This window comes from Lontra canadensis, unplaced genomic scaffold (assembly GCF_010015895.1).
Source record: "Lontra canadensis isolate GAN:19392208 unplaced genomic scaffold, GSC_riverotter_1.0 scaffold68, whole genome shotgun sequence".
In the NCBI taxonomy this organism is placed as follows: Eukaryota; Metazoa; Chordata; class Mammalia; order Carnivora; family Mustelidae; genus Lontra; species Lontra canadensis.
The window spans coordinates 2,516,001-2,530,344 of NW_022631062.1; the positions used below are offsets into that span (position 1 = coordinate 2,516,001).

Genomic DNA, 14,344 nt, shown 5'->3' on the forward strand with positions numbered 1-14,344 from the left:
GAGATTACTTAAAAAACAAAATAGGGGCGCCCAGGTGGCTGAGTCACTTAAGCGTCCGACCCTTAATTTTGGCTCAGGTCCCGATCTCGGGGAACGGGGATCGAGCCCCGCGTCGGGCTCTGGGCTCAGCTCAGAATTGGCTTGAGATTCTTTCTCCTTCTGCCCCTCCCCCTGCTCACGTGAGCTCCGGAGCACGGCCTTGCTCTCTCTAAATAACTAAATAACTAAATAAAATCTTTGAGGAATGAATGGTTAAAAAAAAAAAAAACCAAACACAAAATAAAAAAATACATAATATAACTATACAAGCAATTCCCAGACGTCACGTTGAGTGGTTTGAGACCTCATGATTTTTAGTTAGCAGGTGGTCATTATAAAATACTCAAAAAACAAATAAAACTGAGTTAAACATACAATCGTACTTCAAGGTCCGAATGAGTTTCCCCCAAAGGTACACACAGTATTTTGAGCAGAAATCCAACAATGACTTTGCAATGGACTTCTGAGATTGACTATGCTCCAGTAACAAAGGAGAGCGCTGCATGGAGAGAACAGGGAAGGGCAACATATCCACTTCATGCAGAAATTTCTCCTTTACTTACACGATGCCACCTCCCGAACAAAAACTAGTAGCCCACTCTTGTTACGGCTACTGAAACTTGAATAGGACTGGCAAGATATTACAACATTCAAGCCCCGCTACACTAGCCTTTTCCCGAGCCCGCCACCATGCTTCCAGACTTATCTACTAAACTCCGCAAAGCGGAAACGTTGGGCTCAAGGACTCCGAGCAGGTAGAGCACCTGTTACTCGTTCGCAAACGTTTCTTCACTTACATTATCAACGGGACTATGTATGTACAGTGATTTCCCACTCGGAAGAAGGGTTTCCCAGATCCTATAAAGCTGACTCCACAAACACCACCGTCCCCATATTTCTGACTCTAATTCCTTAGCATCTAAGACATTTTTGACTAATCCAAAAGTCACCCAGGTTTTCTTCTATAAATGTTTCGCTCTAGGCTTCACATTTAGGTACACGATCCATTTCAAGTTCATTTCTGAAACGGTGGGAAGTAGAGATGTTGTTTGCTGCGTTTTGGCAGCTCACACCAATTGTTCCCTCACCACTTTTTTCAAAGTGTTGGTTGCTTTGGACCTCTGCCAGACATAAAAATGATCAGCAACTGCGTACAGTGCTGGACGCTTGAGGGAGAGAGCTAAAAAGGAGACCCACTTGAAACCGGTCAAAGAGCTTTGTGGACTCAGGCAGGTGGGACACGGAGCCCCTGTCCCGTTTCGTGGTGGGGGAGGGGAGCGGGGGGTGAGAGCGGGGGCGGGGGGGGCCACCGGTCTGACCTCACTGAAGGGAGGCGACCACGGCTCCTGGACCTGAGACACGGGTAGCGGTTACGCGGGGCCAGGGCCTTGCCGCTGGACACAGCCGAGTCCCACAACTACCAACGCGACCAAAAGTCTATCACCTTTGAGGCAGAAAAATGAGAGGAAGCCCACGGGAACCAGCACGTGCGCTCGGGCGCTCTTGAAACCCGCCGCACAAACACCCCCTCGGCTCAACCCAGAGGTCGGCGCCCGGGACCAGCAGTCACCTGCGAGCTTCTGAAAACGCAGACCCCCACCCAGCCGTGGGGCTCCGAAGCCGCGGGGCAGGCAGGGGAAGCGGCTTTCCGAACGACCCCAGGTGAAGGCAGGGCGCAGCCGGGGCTGGGGACGTGGGCGGAGCCGTCCCTCGCACGCCCGGGGTTTGGGACCAGCCTGGAGGGGACGGGGAAACCGGACGGGCACAGCCGGGGACGTCCCTCGCCGCGTGCCCGGCACCGAGGCGGTTCCCGCTGGCCTGCGCCCACCTCTCCTCGACGCTGTGACCGCCCCGAGGTCGCCCTTCCGGGCCAGGGGCCGCCCTCCTCCGCGTCTCCCGGGCGCCGCAGCGGTGGCGCGGAGGCCGCGTCGTGGCCGTCCCGCCCCGGAAGGGGGAGCGGGCGGCCGCGGAGTGGTCCCGGGCGGGCGACGGTCCCCGCCCGGCCCCGCAGCCGCGCGCCCTGCGTCTTCCCCGGCCCGGCCCGGCCGCCGGCGCGGCCCCCACCTGGTCTCCTGGTTGCTGAACTTCTTCGTGACCACCTTGCCCAGCTCCAGGCCCAGCCGGTCGGCCACGCGCTGGGACAGGTCCTGGTGCGAGCTGCCGCTGAAGAGCACGATGTTGGGCATGGCGGAGGCGGCGGTGGCACCGGAGGCTGCGACGCGAGCGGGAAAGCGCGGCTGTCGACCAAAGGAGGAGCGGAGTGGAAGGGAGCTGCAGGGGGCGGAGTCGGGGCGGGGCTCGAGGGGGCGGGGCGGGGCGGAGCTGAGGGGGTGGAGGCGCGGGAAAGCGCCGCGGCGAGACCGGGAGGAGGAGGAGCTGGAGGGGGCGGAGCCGGGGGAGGAGGGGCTGAAGAGGGAGCGCTCTGGGCCGCGTTTTTGACCTTTCTGCCCTGCCTGGAGAGGGAGGGCCGATGTACCAGCTTAACTGGGCACCGAGGGAGGGTGCAGGAAGAGGCGACGGACGTGCCTAGCAACCAGGAGCAGCCCCCCCAATACCCCCAAACCCACTGCAGACGACTGTGTGCCACTACAAGGGTCTCTAAAACTGTGGCCCGCGGGGTCACATCCACGGCTCTGTTTATACCAGAGACCTAAACATTGTTCTTACACGTGAACATTTGCAATCTGTGTGATCTACAGCTGTACCACGTTCGCAACTCAACTAAGAAAAATAGTATCCCCTTCAAAAAGCAAAACAAAACAACAACAACAAAAAACCCCTTTCCTCTAACTAGTAGTGTGTACTGCAAAATGTTGTACTAAATTCTTATATTTTGTCAATAAAAATATTGTGAAAATTTGTTTTCTCTCGTTCTGTAAGGACCTACATAATAACCTCTCCATTTTGCTTGGTGGCCCACAAAACCTAAATTATTGACTATCATGTCCTTAATCAAAATTCGCTGATGCCTGAATTACAGAACGGCCCTGTGTCCTTGAAAAAGCCATGAAACCCATGGCCCTCTGAGCCCTGACCGCAGATGGAGAGGCAAGGTTGCTCTCCATGGTGATGGTGAAACTTGATCAAATCAAGGCCCCTCCAGATTCCTCATTTTTAGGTAATCAGGTCAGTTTTGCGACTTCTTGCCTGACCCCGGGAACCTCACCCCCAGCGGCCCCAGTCCCACCAGGTGGTGTCATGTCATCCCCCCTCCCCGTCCCTGCCAGGGCTCTCCATAGCCCTGGAGTCTGCTGCCTTTCGCTCCCTCCCTGCATACTGGACCAAAAAGGGTTTTCTCAAGCAGATACAGTCCTGGAGCCAAGCCCTGTGCACAAATCAAATGTAGGGGAAAAGAACGTATTACGTGGGAACAGAGGACCCGCATGTTAGTGATGCTGGCAAGTTTCATGCTTCTCAATGACAACAGATTAAACAGGTCAGATAAATGGCTGGTTTTTACCTACCGTGGCCAAGAATTGGCCCTCCGTCCACACCGACGTCCTCCTGCGGGCGGGTTGTAGCCCACTGTAACCTGATTTCGTATAACTGGGATTTAGGGGATTCCTGGGATTATTCATGTAATTAGGACTTTTCATCTGGGTCCATGCACTTTTCAAACTTGCCTACCTAGCACATCGAGTATTTCTTTAAACTCCTGAATCTGTCTGCTTACCAAAAAGCTGTCCCAAACCACCAATTCTGGCATTTCTGTCCCGTTTCATTCTTCCTGGGGACACATATGTGCTCCATTATTTAAAAACAAAAAAAAACACAACACTACTTGCAATGATTTATTACCTATGTGTTTTATGGTTAATTACCATAGCAATGAGATTTATACTGATACTCAACCATATGTCTAAAATTTTTATTGAATGAGTCTGCTAATGTAATTATTTTTAAACTCTCCTAATAAAATTTTCTACTAACAATATTTACTGTAATTTTTATGTCCTTAAAATTTTTCTCATAGGCAAGCTATACACATGTTCTTTTCAGGAGGAAAGTGGCTTCTGGGCGGCCATGGTAATTGGGTAACAAAACTGACAGACTCTACCTTACAGTAGAAGTTAAAGCCCTGGTCTCTGAGTATGTTAATGGTCAGGGGCTGGGAAGCTAGGGTTGAATCCTCACAAACCATGATGTCAATACTACCAAGGAGAAGCAAGATCTAGGTGGGGAAAACTTACCAAATGGTTGTTGGTTCAACTCTTTGATGAGGTACTAGGCTTGAATGCTGAGGGTAAACTGGGATCATCCAAAATCATGAGAGGGGTGCCTGGGTGGCTCAGTGGGTTAAGCCTCTGCCTTAGGCTCAGGTCATGATCTCAGGGTCCTGGGATCGAGCCCCGCATTGAGCTCTCTGCTCGGCAGGGAGCCTGCTCCCCCCCCCCCCCCGCCTCTCCTGCCTCTCTGCCTGTGATATCTCTCTCTGTCAAATAAAAAAATAAAAAATCTTTTAAAAAATCAAATCAAATCAAATCATCAAGAGTAGCAGACTGTCCAGAAATCTGTCCTTGGTATATCTATGCGGGCTTTAAAGAACCACTGTAGGTAAGTTCGTTCAAGAGCAGACATTTTCTCTCCAAAGCCCTTTATCTTTGACCCAAAGGACCCAGCTTGTGGTGACAAAACCCTGGTCTAGAGCAGGTTTCTCAACCTTGGTCCTACTGACATGTGGGCTGGGTAATTCCTTGCGATGGTGCTGTCCTGTTCATTGGAGGATGTTTAGCGACATCCTTGGCCTCTACCCACGAGATGCCAATAGCACCTTCTGACCAGCTATGACAGTCGGGTCTCTGCAGACATTGTCAAATATTCCCCAAGGAGTAAAATCCCGCCAGCTTGATAACCACTTGTCTGAATGCACTCCTGTCCCTTTCCTCCACTTGGATGAGCAAATACTCATCGAGCCTCTGGTATTACCAAATTTGCCAATGTCCCATTGGTCAAAGCAAGTTATGTGGCAAAACCAGCATCAGGATGGTATGCGGCCACATACGGGCATCGATACCAGGTCCGCTAGTCCACCAGAGATCTACCACAGCGCGCTTCTTGGATGGAATGTGGAGTTGAGAGAGCCTCCAGGAAAATGGACCACACATACAAAGAAAGACTCAAGACTCAGGATGGAGAGAACATGTGCCATGTGTATATGTGATCTCAGATTTTGGCCATATTGTAAAATAGTCATTATTTTAAGACATTATTTTAATGTTAGTGGAGAAAATAAGATATTTCCACTGTTGGCCTCTCACTTCACTGACTCATCAATAGGACTACTATGAGAAACACTGATTTGAGTTTACGAACAGTTTCACGTTGTGTATTCCCCACATCATTTAGCCAAGATCTTTGTATATAGTAAAAGCTCTCAACATTTGCAGAATGAATTTATTCCCAACTACCCTAGGGCTGAGAAATGGAAGAAATGGCCCAAAGTTACATGGCTAGTAAAAGGCAGCAAGGGAATCAGAATGCAGGCCTTTGAACTCAGTCCTTTCTCTCCAGAACAGTGATGCCCAAAAATAGTATAATGCAAGCCACATATGTAATTTACATTTTTTCGTAGCCATATTTAAAAAGAGCAAAAACAGGGACACCTAGGTGGCTCAGTTGGTTAAGCATCTGCCTTCAGCTCAGGTCATGATCCCAGAGTCTTGGGATCGAGCCCCACATCGGGCTCCCTGCTCAGCAGAAGCCTGTTTCTCCTTCTTCCTCTCCCCCTACTTGTGTTCCCTCTCTCGCTGTATCTCTGTCAAATAAATAAATAAAATCTTTAAAAAATAAATAAATAAGATAAAATATTAAAAAATAAGTAAAAAGAGTAAAAACAGTGATGTTATTTTAATGACACACTTTATTTAACCTAATATGTCCCAAATGTTATCACTCCTACATGTAATCAATATAAAAAAAATTAATGAAATATTTTGCATTCCTTTTTTTATTTTTGCTCACATGAAGTCTTTGAAATATACTTTACAACTAAAGCACACCTCAATTTGGACTATTTTTCAAGGGCTCAACAGTCACCTGTGGCTGGCAGTTGCTTTAAGAGCAAGAAGCTCTAGAACATTGGTTCTTAAGAGCAGTGTCAAGACACCCTGCTGCATTCATTCAATTGTGTGTATTTCTTAGGAGTGTGGCAAATAATTTCTAACTAATTATAAACTGCTAGAGTTTATAAATAATTTGCTTTAAGATGCAAGTTAAAATAAATACAAGTTTATTCCTCTATTAGTGATATTTTCACTCATAATCAAGTTTTTTTCCTGATTCTTATTTCTATATCATCTCCTTTTACTTTCTATCATTTAAAGAAAAAAATTTTAATAGAGAAGAGTAGAATTAACATCAATAAACCCATCACCTAGATTTAGCAACTACCAAAATTTTGCTAGAGGGGGACCTGGGTGGTTCAGTTGTTAAGTGTCTGCCTTCGGCACAGGTCATGATCCTGGGGTCCCGGGATTGAACCCTGCATTGGGCTCCCTGCTCAGCAGGAGGCCTGCTTCTCCGTCTCCCATTCCCCCTGCTGTGTTCCCTCTCTCTCTGTGTCTCTGTCCAATAAATAAATACAATCTTAAAAAAAATTTGTTTTGCCAGATTTGGTGTGTCTGGGTGGCTCAGTTAGTCAAGCTCCCAACTCTTGATTTCGGCTCAGGTCATGATCTCAGGGTAGTGAGCTCCACGTGTCCAGCCCTGCATTGACCCCCACATGGACCACCCCCTTCCAGCCCTGCTTTGCTCCGTCCGCACTCAGTGGAGAGTCTGCTTCCCCTCTCCCTCCCCCACTGCCCCTCTCCCCACTTGCATTCTCTCTCTTAAATAAATAAAATAATTCTAAAAACAAATTGCCATATTTGCCTCATCTGCTTTGTCTGATGTAAACTACAGTCATTGTATAGTCACCTCTAAATTGTTCCATCTGTGTCTATAGAAAGATAAAGAAATCACACCATATAGAAAAATTAACTCAAAATGGACCAAAGCCCTAAATGTAAGAGCTACAGTTGTGAAATTCTCGGAAGACAACGTAACTGTTCATGACCTTGCGTTAAACAATGATAACTTTAATATGACACCAAAAGCACAAGCAACAGCAACATAAACAGATGAACTAGACATCAAAATTGTAAACTTTTGTGTTTCAAAGGAGACCATCAAGAAAGTGAGGACAGGGGCGCCTGGGTGGCTCAGTGGGTTAAAGCCTCTGCCTTCATGATCCCAGCGTCCTGGGATCAAGCCCCTCATCGGGCTCTCTGCTCAGCAGGGAGCCTGCTTCTTCCTCTCTCTCTGCCTGCCTCTCTGCCTACTTGTGATCTCTGTCTATCAAATAAATAAATAAAATCTTTAAAAAAAAAAAAAAAGAAAGAAAGTGAGGACAGCCCAAAGCGTAGGAGAAAATGTTTGCAGCCAATCTCTCTGATGAGGGAACTGTATCTAGAATGTATAAAAAATGGCCACAACCCAGTGAAAGACAATTTTTAAAAATGGGCAAAGGAGCATGCACAAGGATATTTATAGCATCTTTATCCATAATTGGCAAAACTTGGGAACAACCAAGATGTCCTTCAGTAGGTGAATGGATAAACAGTGGTCCATCCAGACAATGGAATATTATTCAGTGCTCAGACAAAACGTGCCATCAGGCCATAAAAAGACACACAGGAACCTCCAATGTATATTACTAAGTAAAAGAAGCCAATCTGAAAAGTCTGCATAGTGTATAATTCCAGGTATGCGAATGTTCTGGAAAAGGCAAGACTAAGGAAACAGTTAACAACAACAATAAAAAAGATTAGCCTTGCCAGGGGTTTGGAGGAGGGAGGAAGGAAGAGATGGAGCACAGGGTTTCCAACACAGGGAAACTACCCCGCATGACCTACAGTGGAGGCTACATGTTGTTACACATTTGTCTAAACCCTTGGAAGTTACGTCAAGAGCGAACCCTAATGTCAGCTACGGATCTGGGTTGATAATAATGTGTCCCTGTTGGTTCATCATTTGTAACAAATGTACTGCTCTGGTACAGGGTGGTGATGCTCAGGGAGCCTGGGCTATGTGGGGAGGCAGGAGGTATCTGGATGGGAACTCGCTGTACTTTCCACTCGATTTTGCTGTGAACCCAAAACTGCTCTTGAAAAAAAAAAAAAAAACAACAAAGTACATCTAGAAATGGAAAAAAAAAAAAAAAGGAAGGAAGAAAAGAGGCAAAGGATCTGAACAGCTATTTCTCCACAGAAAATATACAAAAGGCTAATAAACACACAAAAAAGATGATCAGCGTCATTAGCCGTTGGAAGAAAAGCAAATGAAAACCACAGTGAGATACCACTTCACATCCGTTAGGATGGCCATATGCAAAAAGACAGGTAAGACGAATGGTGGTGAGGATGTGGAGAAACTGGAACCCTCGAACGCTGCCGGCGGGAATTCAAAATGGCGCCACTGCGCTGGAAAACAGTCTGGCTGTTTGTTCCTCAGTTAAACACAGAATTACCATACGACCCAGCCATCTCACTCTTGGGTGGATAGCCAAAAACTGGGGAAACAGGCGCTCAAATAAACAGTTGACGTGCATGTTCATAGCAGTACTATTCAAAGATAAAAGCCACCCAGATGTCCATGAACTGAAAAGTAGCCAAACAAAAGGCCATACCTCCACACAATAGAATATCATTCAGCCATCAAAAGGAATGAAGTCCTGATACAGGCGATGACGTGGGTGAACTTTACAAAGGGCTTGCTAAGTGAAAGAAGCTGGTTACCACAGAGGACCAGATGGGGCTTGACTCCAAGTTCAGAATAGGCCCAGTCTATAGACACAGAGTAAGTGAGGTGGTGCCAGGAGCTGGGGGCTGGGGACACTAGCGTGTGATGGTTAAAGGGGGGTGGGGTTTCTTTTGGGGGTAATGAAAATATTCTAAAATTCTAAAATGGACTGTGGAGATAGAGGCCCTACTCTGTGAATATATTCAGAGCCACTGAATTTTGCACTTTGAATGGGCGAACGGAATGGTACATAAATTATACCACAGTAAGAGCAGTTCAAAAGAAAGATAAGGACATTTTTCTTCATGATTCCAACACCATAATCCCATCTAATGTATTACCATGTCATTGTCCTGCTCTCAGTGACACTGAGATTGATCACTGGTTTAAGGTGGTGACAGATTTTTCCACAGTAAAGCTTTCTGCTCTGCAAAATGCTAGTTTTCTAGTTCTACCATTCCTCCTGATCTGCAAACACTAGCTGGAATTCCTCAGTAAAGAAGAACTTAAAAACAAAAACAAAAACAGAAGAGCTTCCCTTCATCTTCTGGGGCTCTTTGGTTATCCCAAAGTAGAGTTTGTACCAGAAAAGCAAGACAAAAAGTTTCTTTTTCTTCCCTTTGATTATCAGTCTTCAGGGAAAGGAGTTTGGTGTGTAAATGTTGCCTCCCCCTAACAGGAAGCAGAGATCCTTGTGGATTTGGCAGATCCAAGGTCTGGGGCAGGAACAATGCAAGTCAGGACGTCTTGCCTCGGCTCTGTCAAAGACAAGGAGGAATATGTCTAGAGGATAAAGAAACCAGCTTGAAGGAGTGGGTGCTGATCAGTGTGAACGTCAAAACTTCGTGGAATGATAATCGCCTGAAATGCACCAGTATGTTAAAATCAATGAGTCTACAATGACACTCAATTAAATGAAAACCAGAACAAAATAAAGTAACCCTCACTTGAACCCAGTAAGGCGAATGTTAGACTAACTCCTTTCCATGAAAAGTGGCCATTAAAGAGTCAGCTTTCGGAAGAGGCAAGGTGAAGATGGTATTAACTGATTTCTTGGGTGATTACGTATCCTCTGATGCTGTCCAGGGGAACGTCCTTTCCATGTAGGTCGGATCAGTCACTTCTGGAAATTAGATCAAAGATAAGGGCTCTGGTGCCATGAGTAGGCTTAAGGGAGCTAGACACAGCATACATAATTCAAGCCGAGGAGTCAAATGGCATGAGATTCCCGTACCAGGGGGTAGATGGGTGTATGAGGAGGTCTTACAGTGGTGGAACTAGAAGGTTTTTAAATGAGGTACCCCATTCGCATTGTCGTGAGAAGGTGGGGTAGTGTTCTGATGACAAGAGCAACAGAGTCGGGTAAGTAAAACCGAGCTTCATTTTAGCGTGAGCCAAACCAACAGAGAAGTGGAGGGTTTATATTTTGGGACCAATAAGAGCGATAGCTGCAAATTCTTTCTAGAATAAGGTAGCCATTGAGAGAAGGAGTAATGATACTGGAACTGTATATTATACTACACGGCAGACCTTCACAGCAAACCTATGTAATCAATCTTATGACTGTTTTCACAGGTAGAGAAACTAAGGAACAGAGAGGTTAGGTAACTTACCTGAGGTCACACAGTTACACAGTGGAGCCAGGCAGCTTTAACTACTGCTTCTTACTTCACTCCATTATGGAAGTGGGAGCCGTTGAAGAAGGCTGTCCATTTTGGATCAACGCAGTGTATAAAAAGAGTACTTCTTCCTTATGGTAGTGTTTCCTGTTCCTAAAGAATCCCAGGAACACAATTTTGATAAACATTATCCCACCCACCCAACATTTTTTTAGAATGTTGTTGGAATACCTCCAAGCATGATCCTGGGCTTTCTTGTCTTCTTTGCTCTTTTGATAAGCTCTCCTTACCGGTCATCTAGACCCATGACTGAATCCCAAGGACTTCCACATTTGTATCTCGAGCTCTGCGCTCGCTCTCTCTCTCTCTGTCTCTCTCTCTCTCGTAGACTTGAACATCCAACTCTATGACAGGGGTCCTGGCAAACTAAGGTTTTATCCATTCACGCACTTACCCATTGCCTCTGGCTGTCATTGTCTATGGCCACAAGAACAGAATTGAGCAGTTGGGGCAGAGGTCATGGGGTTTTAAAGCCTAAATATTTACTGTTTGGTCCCTTACAGAAGAAGCTGGACCTCTCCACTGAGAAGTCTTTTTTTTTTTTTCCCTCCAGCTTTACTGAGATATAATTGACATAAAACTTACAAAAAAAAAAACAAACTTAAGTACACTTAAGGTGTAAAAAGTGTTGATCTGATACCCTTACCTATTGCAAAATGATGATTACCATGGCATTAGCTAATACCTCTGTCATGTCCCATAATTACCATTTCTGTTTTGTGGGAAGAACAATTAAGATCTACTCTCTTAGTGACTTTCAAGTAGTTAATACAGTATTATTAACTGTAATCACCGTGCTATCTGAGCTCCCCAGAGCTGGTTAATCTTATAACTAGAAGTTTGTACCCTTTGACCAACACGTCCCCATTTCTGCCACCCCATGGCCCCTGGTAACCACCACTCTGCTCTGGGTTGTTCTGAGTTTGGCTTATTTATTTTTAAAATTTTTTTTTAGATTTTTATTTATTTATTTGACAGAGAGAGAGATCACAAGAAGGCAGAGCAGCAGGCAGAGAGAGAGGAGGAAGTAGGCTCCCCGCTGAGCAGAGAGCCCGATGCGGGGCTCGATCCCAAGACCCTGGGATCATGACCTGAGCTGAAGATAGAGGCTTTAACCCACTGAGCCACCCAGGTGCCCCTTATTTTTAATTTTTTTTTTTTTTTAGTAATCCCTACATCCAGCGTGGGGCTTGAACTCACAACCCTGAGATCACGAGTTGCATGTCCCACTGACTGAGCCAGCCAGGGACTCCTTTGGCTTTTTTGAGATTCCACCTATAATTGAGATCATACAGTATTTGTCTTTCTCAATCTGGCTTATTTCACTTAGCATAATGGCCTCAAGGTCCATCCATGTTGCTGAAAACAACAGGATTTCCTTATTATTCATGGCTGAATATTCGGCTGTACCCACATGCACACACACCCATCCTTTTTAAAAGATTTTATTTATCTGAGAGAGAGAGAGAGAAAGCACATGAGCAGGGGTGGGGGAGTGGCAGAGGGAGAAGCAGGCTCCCTGCTGAGGAGGGAGCCCAATGCGGGGCTCGATCCCAGGACCTTGGGATCATGACCTGAGCCGAAGGCAGAGGCTTCACCCACTGAGCCACCCAGGCGTCCCGCACGTCTTTTTTCACTCATCTGCTGACTTGATGCTTCTCTCCTCAACAACGCATTCTTCCCTCATTACATAACGCCACTAACCATCCAGTTGCTTGAGTCAAAAATATGTGCAGCATCCTTGATCCTGACCTTCCCACTGCTTTTCATGGGCTGAGACCGTCGGTTCCGTTTGCAAAGTCTCGATCCAAGCCTGTTCACGTCTCTCCATGTCTGTGGCCAGCCGCCATCCCCGTAGTATTTTCATAGCTTAATCTCCTCCAGCCCCTTTCCACACGACAACTGGAATGATTTTTTAAAATCAAAGCTAATTGTTTCATGTCACCCTCCTGCTTAAAACCCATCTATGGCTTTCCATGCTACTTGGAATTGGGCTGTGCCTGAACTGCCGGCTCCAAGTACCCTTCCGTCACCGACCTTCAGCTTCCCTAGTCTCCTGCCTGAAACACATACAAATCTTCTGGCCACAGGACCTTTGCATATGTGCCTTCCCCTCTCACAGAGCTCTTTCCACTGGCTCCTCCATCACAGGCTTGGCTCCTTTGATCTCCTGATCTCAGTTTATAAATGTCATTTCTTTAACCTCCCCTCAAACCACAGGTCTCCTTCCTCTCCCACCCTGACTCCAGCTTCTCTTTTTCTCATTGCTCCTGTGCCAGCTGCCGCCACAGCGTTTATCTTAATCTGTAATTATCGTCTTGTTGCTTTTATGTGCACATTACCTCTCTGTTCCATTAGTAACTAGACTGTAAGTAGCACAAAATCAGAGATTGGGTCAGTCTTGGTCACAACTTTATCCTCCGAGTCCAACACAGGATTTGGCCAAAGAGTATTTTCAGCTTTGCCAGCTATACGGTCCCTGTCGCAAATACTCAACTCTGCTATTGCTGCACAAAAACAGCCACACGGGGAACCCAGTGCACATGGCTGTGTTTCAATAAAACTTTATTTATGGGTACTGCAATGTAACTGTCATTTTATTTAATGTGTCATGAAATATTATTTTTTGGGGTAGCTTTTTTTTTTCTGCCTCCAGCCACTTAAAAGTGTAAAAACCATTCTTAGCTCAAAGGCTGTACAGAAGCATTTGGCCATGAGAAGTTTGCCAGCCCCTCATCTAGCACATTGCCTGGCAGATTCTCACAGTTTTTTCTTTCTTTTCTTTTTTTGGAAATAAAGAAGACATGCAGGGAAGAACTTAAAAATGAGAAACGTTCTCCAAACAATACTCCTGAAATGTGCATTCAGAGAGGACTCAAGGCATGGTCAGATGTAAATGTGACTATTTTGCAATTGACATGATCCACATAGACAGCAACCAAAAGTCCCTTCATTGTTTGGTGGCTTCTGAAAGATCCACTTCCTTCTGGGCTGTGCAGACATGGCCACTCTCCTAAATACTCCAGTGATAAAATAGGAATTAATACCAAGTGATCCCCAGAAACTTCTTAGAGAGATGTTGAAGAAGTCAACAAAACATGTCTATCTGATCATTATATGAGGGACACACCCACCCCCTCCACACACATACCCCGAAGCTTTCCAATTCTACCACTGGCTTTTTGGTCCTCTGAATTCTGAATTGCTTCAACCTCCCCTTCTGTTTTACCAGAGCACTGAGACCCTGGTCCTTGGAGGAGTGGGTCATGACCACAAGAACAGCCCTCAAGTCAGCAATGCGCATGCTCCCCTGTCTCTTTCCTCTGTTCTTTACACCACCATCCTCGGTTCCCAACGCTGTTCAAGTCATCAGGGTTGTGATGGTGAAACCATTTCTCTTTGTTCCTTTGTGCTAAAACTCTTTTGTTCCTCAGGCTTAGAGGTGTCAGTTAAAAAGAAACTGTTTATGCCACCTAATTAATTTAGCGAAGGTAGTGGGGAAATGTTGAGCCCAATGACTCCCTGTATTTATTTTAAAAAAAAAAAACCTTTATTTAAAAAAAATAGTTCATTTCTTTTTATGAGGAAAATGAATAATTTTTTAAAAAAAGAAAATGGATAATTTTTGAAGACTTTTTTTTCTCTCCAACATAGAATGTTCAAGAGGGTAAAAGAGTTCAGAATGTACTTTCTGAAGATTTATCATATAGAAGAATCTGATTTACGAGCACAGCTTTTCAGCAAAAAAAAAAAAAAAAGTTCATGTTTCTGAATGCCAACTTAGGACAATTATCTCCATATCAATTGTCAAAAGCATGATGCGATTTTCTTGATCTTCTGAAAGAAGA

General features: G+C 45.6%; 1 protein-coding gene across 1 annotated transcript in view; it reads right to left on the reverse strand.

Annotated features, from left to right (window-relative positions):
* The window catches only part of PRPS2 (phosphoribosyl pyrophosphate synthetase 2), a 34,857-nt gene extending 32,552 nt beyond the window's left edge, over nucleotides 1–2,305 (reverse strand). Inside the window, exon 1 of the mRNA XM_032880198.1 lies at nucleotides 2,104–2,305. Within this exon, the coding sequence (XP_032736089.1) occupies nucleotides 2,104–2,225 (122 nt within the window). The 5' untranslated portion in view covers nucleotides 2,226–2,305. The remainder of the gene's footprint in view (nucleotides 1–2,103) is intronic.
* Nucleotides 2,306–14,344: the final 12,039 nt, after the last annotated feature.